The 11,921-nt window shown below is 33.7% G+C and overlaps 1 protein-coding gene across 1 annotated transcript in view; it reads right to left on the bottom strand.

Moving 5' to 3' along the window:
• Positions 1–30: 30 nt before the first annotated feature.
• The window catches only part of LOC111416526 (Golgin 97), a 33,433-nt gene continuing 21,542 nt past the window's right edge, over positions 31–11,921 (bottom strand). Inside the window, exons 5-6 of the mRNA XM_023048575.2 lie at positions 908–1,142; positions 31–795 (exon numbers count right to left, since the gene is read on the bottom strand). Of these exons, the coding sequence (XP_022904343.2) occupies positions 388–795; positions 908–1,142 (643 nt within the window). The 3' untranslated portion in view covers positions 31–387. The remainder of the gene's footprint in view (positions 796–907; positions 1,143–11,921) is intronic.

Raw genomic sequence — 11,921 nt, 5'->3', positions numbered from 1 at the left:
TGAGAATATTTTGTGATATAAAGCTGGTGCTATCTTTGAATATCGATAATTTATTATAATATTTACATACATTTAATAATAGCTTGATCGATCGATCTACAAATAATCTATTTAGGTTAAGTTTTACTTATAGATATAATATATACAAATACATATTTATATACATCTTCAGTATATTGAATACTACTTTTTAGGAATGATACTGCTTAATTTCAAAAAAAAAAAACTAAGAGGAAAAACAACGAACATAAACAACAAGTATCACAAAAAGAAGGAATTATTTAAAGCGAAAAGAAGCTTTTAAACGAAAAGATGCTTTTAAAACACTTAATTATTACGAATGATTAATAAATTATTATCATATAATTTTTATTATCACAATAATCGTCAGCTACCAGATCGAGTTTGATTCGTTTTCAAAACGGGACCATTACCAACTTTCGGTTTACTACCAAACCATGACATTCTCCATTCCAATGTGTCGTGTAGTAACTTTTCTTCTTCAGGTGAAAATTTTAACAAAGTCGCCACCGCTCGAATTAAATGTTGAGCTTCATATTCCCGGCTGGTTAAAAATTTTATAATTACGTGTTTTAAGTACTTAAAATTAACGTCTTCTTCGTCGCTCCGACGCGATGAACCATACAGTTTTGTTGCCGTCGTCGTCGTTTGACTTGGCATTAAAATGGCAGCATTGTTGTCAAAATTGTTTAGATTTGTATTCGTCGGAGTTCGTAGTTCTTGTTGAAGGGTTTTTTTCATATCAGATAATCGAAGTTGAAGTGTTTTAATTAGCTACAATAATAAAATAATTTCAACTTTAGCACTTGGTAAGAATGTTGAACACTTGATATTAAAACAAAGAAGTTTATAAATAACGAATAAATCTTACAAGAAAACAACTCACCTTATTTTTATCAGATATCTGCTCTTCTAAAACGGTCAAAGTTGCCCGTAACTCTTGCTCTAAACTTTTATTATCTCGGTCTTTTAAAATTTTATTTTCTTCCTCCAACAGAGTTAATTTCCGCACAAGTTCTTTCACTTCCATCTCTTGTCTTCGAACGTCTTGTTTCGCTAGCTCCATCTGTTGTGAAATTTCTGCATTTCTTAATAGAGCCGTATTTTTTTCAGTCGTCACCCTATAACAATAAAAATATTATTGGGAGATGCTATTGAACATTCTAAACATCTCATTCAACCATTATTATTTGATTTCACTTTAACACAGCAATGATCAAAACATTTCCCTCACTTCTGCATTCAGAAAGTGATGAAAATGTAGAAGGAGCTGTCGTGGCATACAATAGTTTGCAGCTCATACAAAAACCGCTAAATCGTATAAATCGTTATAACCGCATCCTATACTGCTCATTAAGTCTATACTGCTACACAAATAAAATATACACCTCATTAAGAATACATCAGGCTACCAGTTGTTCAAATTTTACCCGAAAATATCTAACAGAAAAAGTTTGGATGTCCCTTTCAAGATTGGTTAGTAACCAATTTTTCCCTTGAAGTGAAAACCAATTTGGCACAAAGAATTCTACTTCTCTTAGACAATTAAAACTCAACAAATTGAACATCTGCCTAAAAATACAACCGCTATGCTTCAGCCAATAGATCAGAGAGTAATATCAACATTTCAAGCTTATTTTTTGCGAAAAACTTTTCGAAAACTTATAATGAAACCGATGCAAAAATAATAAACAGCGCGCAAATAATAAAAATCGCAAAAAGAAAATAAAAAAGAAGCAAAATATGATGAAGAAGTATTCAATGTTATTTAAACAAATAGAAACAAAGATCGAAGAATTAAAAGAGCTTGGTAAATTGGTGCACAGTAAACTTTCTTCGGTCTGTGTGTGCTGTGGAGAGAAGCTGGTGGAAAAGATGGAACAAGCGAAATCAACTGTGACAAAGTGTGGTTTTTCGCCTCCTTTTACTGCTGAAAAAGACCATAAGGAGAAAGCCTGAGAGGAAAGAAAGGAATACAGTATGTCAAAGGGGTCAATGAGTGTAAATGCAACGTCCAAAGTTGAGGGTAGTAAAAAGAGAGTATTGGTTTTGGCGGATAGTCATGGTCGTAATGCGGGTCAATTTTTGGAAAGATTCTTAGACTCTACCTATGAAGTGTTTGCTATTTGTAAACCAAATGCGAGGTTTGTCTCAGTGTTGGAAAATGTTGATCAGCTTACGACAAGTTTCACAAAGGATGACTTTATTTTGGTCATGGCGGGAGTAAATGATATAATTGGTAATTCAAATTTTTCGCGGGCTGTCTATGATAAGCTAAAGCTAATACACAATCGATGTAATCTTTTGTATTTGTCGATTCCCTACTGGGAAAATAAAATTGATGTAAACGATAGTATTTATAAAATTAATTGTAAAGTTTTTGACTTCTTGCTTAAACTGGATAGATCTAATTGTTCGTTTATCGACGTAAATGGTCTTTTATATGCCTCAGATAGAACTAAACATGGGTTACATATGAATGTTCGCGGTAAATCCAAAGTATTGGAGCATACAGCTCAAATTATGAAAAATATCTCTGCGTCTAGTCATAGATCTTCAAATATTGTAATTGATTGTAATAATGATCAGGTAAAATCACGAAATTTTTATCAAAAGCGCAAGATAGTAAAAACAACATAGCTCCCGGTGAGTCGAATGACTGTCATTTGCTATATGCCAATGTTCGGGGGTTGAGTGGTAAAATAAATGCTTTGGAGGCGTTTTTGATTGATAAGGACTATGATGTTCTATGTTTCACTGAAACGTGGTTAAAATCATAACAAGCAAGCGTTGCTAAGTTATTAAATTTCATTCCTTGCGCGTTTTTTTGTAAAGAGGTTTATGTTCATGGAGGTGTATTAATAATGGTGATAAATTTAAAAAAAAATGGACTCAATTAGTAGTTTTTCACAAGAGATCCATTTTGAAATAAAAATATTTTTATTATTTGGCACTGATGACATATGTACTGCATTGCTGCTTGATTGCCTAAGAACTTTCGGTTTCGAGCAGATGGTGTATGCTGCTACTCGTGGTAAAAATTGCTTGGACAACATTTTCGTAAATTTTGGGAATACAAATGTTAATGTAATGGTAATCAATCAATTTTCAGACCACAAGAGCTTAACGTTGACGTATGCTTTTGTTAAACCTTTGCTTGACGATGCTTTTGTCACAATTAGGCCAATTACCCAAAATGGTAAAGTTAAGTTTTTTGAGAGCGTTTCTAATGTTGACTGGAGTTTTGTTTCGGATGCACGATTGCAAGCCACTGAAAAATTCGATATATTTTTGGAGAGAGTGATGGATGCTTATAATAGATCTTTTCCTGAGAGGCGTGTTCGCGAGGGGCGTGCACATCTATCGCAGGGATGGTTAAATACAGAATTAAAAGAAATTCGTGCAAATTTCAATGTATTAACTACTGTATATGAAGTCACAAAAAATGATAATATAAAGCTGCAAAGAAATAGACTCCTTCAGATATATAATAAACGCATTATACAATCAAAAATTAATTACAATGATCAGGTACTTGCTGATTCTGGTTACTCTGGTAAAGCAATGTGGAAGTTGATTAATAAGAGTAGAGTCGAAAAAAGTAGTAGAGTAAATGCAAATTTTCCACCAGATGAGATAAATAACTTTTTTGTTGATATTCCATATAAAATCTTAGAATCAATTGAAAATAATGAAGTAACTACTGAAACATTCGATAATTATTTAAATAAAATAAACATCGAAGGATGTAATTTGTCTTTCATGGAAATATCCTTCGTTGAGTTGCGTGATATCATTGATTCCCTTAAATCAAAGTCAATTAGGGATATATACGGTTTTAATGTTAACTTAATAAAGCAAATCAAAAACTTGATTATACTTCCACTATGCAAATTACTAAATCAACTACTAATGGAGGCGGTTTTTCACAAGATAGCTCTTGTGGTACCTGTGTATAAAAAGGGTGACCATAATAAGATTGAAAATTTTAGGCCAATTTCTCTTCTACCCGTTTTCTCTAAAATTTACGAAAAGGCTTAAAAAAATAAAGTTTATGAATATTTTGAAAGTAATAAATTATTTACTCCGACGCAGTTTGGTTTCAGAAAAGAAAAAAGCACTGTTGGTGCAATTGTTGATTTTGTAGAAAATGTTATGCAGTCCTATGAGGATGGACACTACATGATGGGTGCTTTCTGTGACCTCAGTAAGGCATTCGATTGTGTGCAGCATGACCTTTTGCTCTATAAGTTGGAAAAATATAATTTTGACAATAACAGTATTAGATTGATTAAATCATACTTATCAAATAGGTCACAAAGAGTTAAATGTAATAATTTATTTTCTAAGAGAATGGATATTTCGATAAGTGTACCCCAAGGATCAATATTGAGCCCTCTCAATTTATATTAATGATCTCCCTCAGAATATAACGAATGGGTCGGTTGTTGTGTATGCCGCTGACACAACCCTATTTAGCAATCACAAAGGTTATGAAGATGCTTTTGAGAGTAGAGCTGTTTCTCTAAGGGAGGCTGAGCGTTGGTTTGCTAGTAACAAACTAAAGTTAAATTCAGATAAAACGGCTTTCGCTACGTTTACATTGAGACGGTGCCCTAACATACAGTCTCTTTCTGCTGTAAAGTTTTTGGGCTTTTATCTTGATTCCGGGCTTTGCTAGGAGGAACATATTTTAACATTATGTAGTAAATTAAGTGGCAGCATCTATTTGTTGCGAAACCTGCGCTCGAACGTATCTCCACCGGTTTTACGCACAGCATAGTTTGCGCTGTGTCAGTCCTCAATGACTTATGCATTGTTAGTCTGGGGCTCTGCTGCTGGTTTTGAACGCGTATTTAGAATGCAGAGAAGGGCTATACGGGTATTAAGAAATTTAAATTATAGAGACGACTGTAGAAGCTCCTATATTGATTTACAAATATTAACTCTACCGTCTCTCTACATTCTCGAATGTGTTACATATGTTAAAAAGAACATTAATAAGTTTGACACGTATAAGCAGGTGCATAACTATGATACTAGGAAAAATAGCGATCTGATACCCAAATATATACGATTAACAAAATGCCAGAAAAGTGTGAATGCGATGGCGGTGAAATTTTTTAATAAATTGCCATACACGTCCGTCAATTGCCATTCAAGGGCTTTAAAGAGTATATTAAACAAACACTTGTTACAAGGGCGTACTACTCGACCTCCGAATATATGAGTGACAGTCTTAAGACCATTTCCACCTTTGGCACTTAATGTTGTCTATTGTAATCTTATGTAATTTTATATGTTATTTTATTTTATATTTTTTTTCTGTAATATGACACTATATAATATGTGCAAAATTTGACAAGTGTGAGCATATTATATTGTATGTGTAACACAATAAAGATTATGGTTATGGCAAATCTTTTATTTTAGAGTTTTAGAAAAAATTCAATATTAAGGATGCTGTGGACAATATTAGCAAATCATGAAATGAATATTTCGCTTGATTGCTATTCCTGCAATTAGCAACAGTAGCTCTAAATTTCCAGAAATTAGATAAATATATTAAGTTTAGCAAAAGTTTACAAATGCAAAAATGTCGGAAAAGTGTGGGACGTGCGATCAGGAAAACTTGCTGTATTCAATGTAATAAATGTGTGAAATGGTTTCACATCGATTGTGTTGGCGTAACTAAGTCTCAACTTAGTAAAATTGCTGCTAAGAATGAGAAGGAAAACGGTGACAGATGGTTATGTGGCGAGTGCTTAAAAAGCGAGGTTATGGCTAATCAAAACAAAACAAATTCAAAACAGAGTGCGACGATGCAGGATTTACTTAATAAACTAAATCAAATGGATGCTAAATATGCTCTTTTATTCGGCAAACTAACAAACCAGGAAGAAATGAATAATCAACTTCAAACACAAATAAAGCATCTTAACACTGAGCTAAACAATATGCAACTAGAGATGAATAGAAGATCGCAAACTGAGTTAGAGAAAAACGTTGTTATAACTGGAATCATCTTAAAGTTTCAGAAATGTAAATTTAAGGATTTTAGAATGGGTAAAAGGGAGATAGGTCGTAAGTTCATAATAAAAGTTGAGTTTGAAAAATTGGAAGATAAAACAAAAATGATGAAAGCGAGGTAAGAGGGAAATAGAATTACAACTGGAATTATTGGGTATGAAGAAGACGAAACTGTATATTTCTCACATGAAGTAACAAAATATAATCAAGAACTGTTTAAAGCTGCGAGAGATTTAAAAGAGCTAATCAATACAAATACGCTTGGATTAAGAACGGGAAAGTAATGCTAAGGCAGGATGATACTGCCAAATTAATACCATCAACACTATTGTAAACCAAAAGTAATATACTGTAATATAAGAAGCCTAAGACACAAAATCAATGAAGTTGATGTTATTTTGATGCAACGTAAACCTGATGTACTTATTCTTGTTGAAACTTGGCTGTATGACGACGAGGCTGACTATGAAGTTTCCAAATTATATGGGGTCTTATGTGTGTAGAGAGGATCGGGGAGGGGGTGTGTCAATATTCACAATAAGCAACAGTCCCCATGAACTGGTCTCTTCTGTCAACACGGATGGTAATCAATTAGACTTACATTTCACAATATAAACATTCCGGGAGTCTACAAAAAGCCTGGCTCATCTTTTTGGCCTTTCATGGATGAGCTCGAAATGGCATTAAGACGTGTAAATACTACTTGTATAGGAGATTTCAACATATCTCTCTTGGAACAAAACACAAGCATCGTTCGGGAATATATTAATAAGTTACAGATGAATGGTTCTAAAATAATAAATACGATAGATACTGAAAATACTACAAGAGTGGATCCTAGGACAGGCTGTAAGTCCATAAATTAAAAGAAGTTTTTAAAGAAGTAAAACAGTAACAAAAGATAGGAATTTAACAACTAACCTTGAAAAGGGATGGTTCACAGGCGAGCTAAAAATGCGAATGAAGGAGAGAGACGACATGTATGTTGCTATGAAGAGAGATCCTAACAATCTAGCATATCAGACATCTTTTAAAACACTTAGATCTGGTGTTACGAAGTTGTTCATAATGAATAAAAAACGATTCATGGAATACAAATTTAATAATGCTGAAGATTCTGCTCGAAAGCAATGGAAGGTCATAAATGATTCAATAATGATAAATAATAAGCAGAAACGAATCCATAAAGTTTTGGATAAAGATAATTCAGAAAAGGAGGACCCGAAGCAAATTTGTAATATTCTAAATGAACACTTTACCTGTGTTGCAGAAAAAATCGTAATAGATCAAGTAAACACTAATAGTTTAGTAGACAATGAGTGGAAACCGAAACAGTCAATGTAATTAAGACCTACTACGTCAGGGGAAGTAATGATGATAATAACAACACTTAAAACTAATTCAGCTCTAGGTTATGATGGCATCAAGCCTAAAGTTGTCAAATGTTTGAAAGAGATACTCTCACCGATCCTATCTAGTCTTATTAATAGAAGCATGAAGGAGGGGAATTCAAGAAGGGTCCGAAAGTAGAAGCAACCAATTATTGTCCGATATCAGTCATAACTGCTTTTGCCAAATATATACGAGCTAGTACTGAAAAATAGATTACTGCAATTTTTAAGTGATATTGGTTTTATTGCGAAGAGTCAGCATGGTTTGTATGTTAGCATGGTTTTCTAAAAAAAAAGTATACAAGGTGCAATAACTTCAGTAACGCAGTTTATTTATGATAATGTGGATCTTGGACGAACAGTTTTGGCTGTATTTTTGGACCTATGTAAGGCATTTGATGTGGTTGATCATGAGCTGTTGTTGAATCGTCTGAAGAGCATAGGGGTGATTGGACCGGCACTTTTATCTTTACGAATTACTTGAAAGATCGACAAAAAACTTGTTAAATATGGAGTGCCACAAGGCTCTGTTCTAGGCCCACTTCTGTTCATAATATTTATAAATAATATTTCATTGGTGGGTTAACTTTTGAGAACCCACCATCAAAAAAAAAGTTGGTTAGACGACTTAGAAGAAAATGATGTGCAAATTGAATAGCAGAGAAGAAATAATTGAGGCGGAAGAACAAAAAGCAGTTGACAATTTGACAATTAAGATTCAAAAATATGAAGAGGGAATGACCGCCTTTCTTGAAAATGATCCAAGTGAAAATACTATCAAAAAGAATTTAAAAGAGAAAGGGACAAGGATGCAAAACAACAAACCTTGGACAAATTTGTCAATGTTGGTCCGCAAACAACAAATGAAACTGATAGCATACATTATTCAAAAATAATGTCCCTTACTCTTATAAATGTGGGAATACAGCCTTACAGTTCTCATATACAAATCTAATACCTAACTCACTTTTTTGGTTACAACCTAACATAATAATAAATTCAAAATTATCTATAATTTCTTGTATATGGAGGCTTTATCATTATTTTAATATATAAAATACGACACCAATTTCCTCCTTTAAAATGTTTATTTCTAAACCGTTACAAATAAGTCGCGACGTTTCGGGAACTACTCTCATCATCAGGCTTTAATAAATTTCTTACCCAACAACGTTTCACAAATTTTATAATTATTGATCGTCTCTTATTATACTTTTTTTGATATAGGTATGCATCTTAACACGTTCACAAATAATTACAATAATTATTATAAAATTGGTGAAAAGTTGTAGGGTAAGAAATTTATTAAAGCCTGATGATGGGAATATTTCCCGAAACGTCGACTTATTTGTAATGGTTTAGAAATAAACATTTTAAAGGAGGAAATTGGTGTCGTATTTGATATATATTAAAATTCAAAATTATCTTAAACTAAATGCTTTAGGATCAATAAATAATACATTGGCTGTAACATTGTCTCAGGACGTCTTTGGTCTTATTCTGTCTCTCTTCCATGGTTTTCTTTTCTATCGCGCTTGCTTGACAGGTACTTTGTGTGGCAATGTCAGTAAACGGCCCCACCAACCCAGCTGGCTCTCTTGCATATACAGGGTCTCAAAATTCTCCAAAACGTAAAGGTAACGTATTTCGTATATTTCACCGTTTGTGTAAAAAATTGTATAATTTATTTTTAACAAGTAGGCTTTAAATTTTATAACAAAAGCTAACTCATGTCAAAATAACAATTAGTTTGTACCTTCAAAAAGTAAACTTGTATTACAAAATTAAAAATGAATTACACAAACGCTAAAAGGTGCCAAATGCATTACCTTTACGGAATGGCGTGCGGTAATTCGGCAGAAGCAAGGCGGTTGTATCAAGAAAGACATCCTGATCGCCCAGTACCACACTCTAACTTCGTTTCTACGCATTCAACAACGACTATGGGAAAATGAAAGTTTTAAAAGGAATACTGCTGATAATGGGCGGCCTATGGAAGTTGCAAATCCCCAAGTAGAAGAGGTAGTCCTCAACGAAATTAATGAAAATTCGACCACAAGTACCAGAAAAATTGTTTACAGCTTAAACCTATCTCACTCGACGGTTTGGAGAATTTTGAAAAGGCAACTTTTGTATCCCTACCATATCCAAATAGCCTTACCGCCAAGAGATTTTCCGCCAAGATTGGCTTTTTGTACATGGATGCAAGACAAAATAGCTCAAAATCCTGAGTTTGGAGCCGAAGTCATCTACCGATGAAGCATCTTTCTCGAAGGATAGTATTTTCAATTTTCACAATAACCACATAGAGATCGCCGGTGATCATTTGATAGGCCCATATTTTTTACCGTACAGATTAAACGGTGCAGATTATCGACAATTTCTAGTAGTACTGCCGTAACTGCTGGAAGATGTACCGCTTCAAGTAAGACAAAACATGTATTTTATGCATCATGGAGCTCCGGCCCACCTTAGTTTGGTTGCTCGCCAATACTTGGAGGACGAATACCCAGACCGTTGGATGGGTCAAGGAGGTCCGCACCCTTGGCCACCGCGATCTCCCGAACTTAATAGTTTAGATTTTTTCTTTTGAGGCCATCTGAAAACCCTAGTCTACGCTACTCCAGTTCAAAATGTTGACCAATTAAGAGAGCGCATTGTTGTATCTTGCAACATAATACGGAACACTCCGGGAATTTTTCTGCGTGTTAGACAGTCAATGCGTTGAAGAATTGCTGTGTATGATTTGTAATTGTTTTTTTTTTTTGATTATGCAATTATGAAGTTAACGTTTGCTTTTGTTACTTGTTCTAACATTTTAATAAAATAAAATTTTTATTTAAAAAAATTGACCATGTTATTCAACATAAAAGTTGATTTTTCTCGAAAACGGTCAACTTTAGAGCTCATGACCCTCAGTACTATTTTTGTGTAGAAAACATTGGCGGTTTAAATGGGCGTCTCAAAACCGTACTTTTTCCAGTGGCGTAAAAATTGGGAAGAAAAACAACCACTACTCCTTCAAAATTTTCACCAATTATGACTTTAAAAAATTTTTTTCTCGCACAAAACTTAGCTTATTATGAGTAGAAAATGCTTAGAAAAGCTGTTTTCTGTACTATAAATGGTTTCGGAGAACATGGTGCATTTTAGAGGGTAAGTTGATAGAAACCTGAAGTCCTGCGCATGTATTATGAAACATCCTGTACATTGTAATGTTTCCAAAATTTATTGTTTCTTAGCAACAACAAAAAAAAATTACAAACGCCACTTAACACAAAATTGTAAAAGAAAAAACTGTTAGGCGCCAAATATCTTATTGCATCGCGATTCCTCTCTCAGGATCACAGAGGGATCATTGCAAAGTAACACTCTTCCTCCTGAATCAGACATAACCCACTTTATAAAAAATATACAATTCGGAGAGATCCACTCGCGTTGGAAGCATAAACTTAACTACTTTGTTTTGGTTTTTTTCTAAACAATCAACATTTTTTAATCTCCTTAGAAACTGTTAAATGTATCAACGCCAACTCAAATAGCCAATATCATCAAAATATATTGGTAATGCATAGTGCTTCACAGATGGAGAAGTATGTGTTGTTGTGGTTAATCCGAAATTTCATCCATTCCTCCTGTTGGTTTCCTTTGATTCCAAGATCTCACTTGGCATCTTCAGTGTTATTTATACAAGGTTATTCAGATTTTAATCGGGAAACTTTACTAGAAGATAGTACTTGGCAAAATGACTCAAATTTTTTATACAGGGTCATCCACGACGAACGTCCATTAGAACTAAACAGGGTTCTGGCCAAAATCTAAATTTGAAAATTTAGATTTAAATATTATCAATTGCGTTCTCTTCGACTAAAATATTTTCAGATTTCTAGCACTTCCGGTTATACCGGAAGTCGCCACCTACTTTACTTTTTTAAATGGAACACCTGTATATTTTTATATATTTGGATTTGTCTGTTTTTAAGGTTTATGAATAACTTTACTTTTTGCAATTTGATTTGGCCGTTCTCGAGTTATTCGAATTTTTCTTGAAAAATCTGCTTCAGCAGACATTTGTTCAAAAAATCAGAGAACACTCGATTTTTGGGATATCAATTTAAGATTCAGAACATGCTTAAGCAACATGATGGAGTATGTGTTGGTGCCGAGTGCGACTGTCTAGAACGCTTGGTCACTTTATTTATTTATTTATTTTATTTTACTTCCGAAATTACAGCGTTGCCCCTAATTACAAATTTCAGAACTTAAGTCTACTAGTACATAATATAACTAATAAAAACAAGCAAAACAACCAAGATCGAGCATAAATGTTAATTAACCCATCACAGAACGCGCGGAGGATATGTTGAACCAAAACTTTAAAAAATGAACAGAATTACATCACAAATTACAGAATTCAATGACAAAAATCAAGTTTGGCTACTGGGTGGCTGCAGCACTTATCAAAGGTGTCAAATGTTG

This window comes from Onthophagus taurus, chromosome 6, assembly GCF_036711975.1.
Source record: "Onthophagus taurus isolate NC chromosome 6, IU_Otau_3.0, whole genome shotgun sequence".
NCBI lineage: Eukaryota > Metazoa > Arthropoda > Insecta > Coleoptera > Scarabaeidae > Onthophagus > Onthophagus taurus.
The sequence above is the reverse complement of the archived record's forward strand: the minus strand, read 5'-3'. Positions and strand labels throughout refer to the sequence as shown.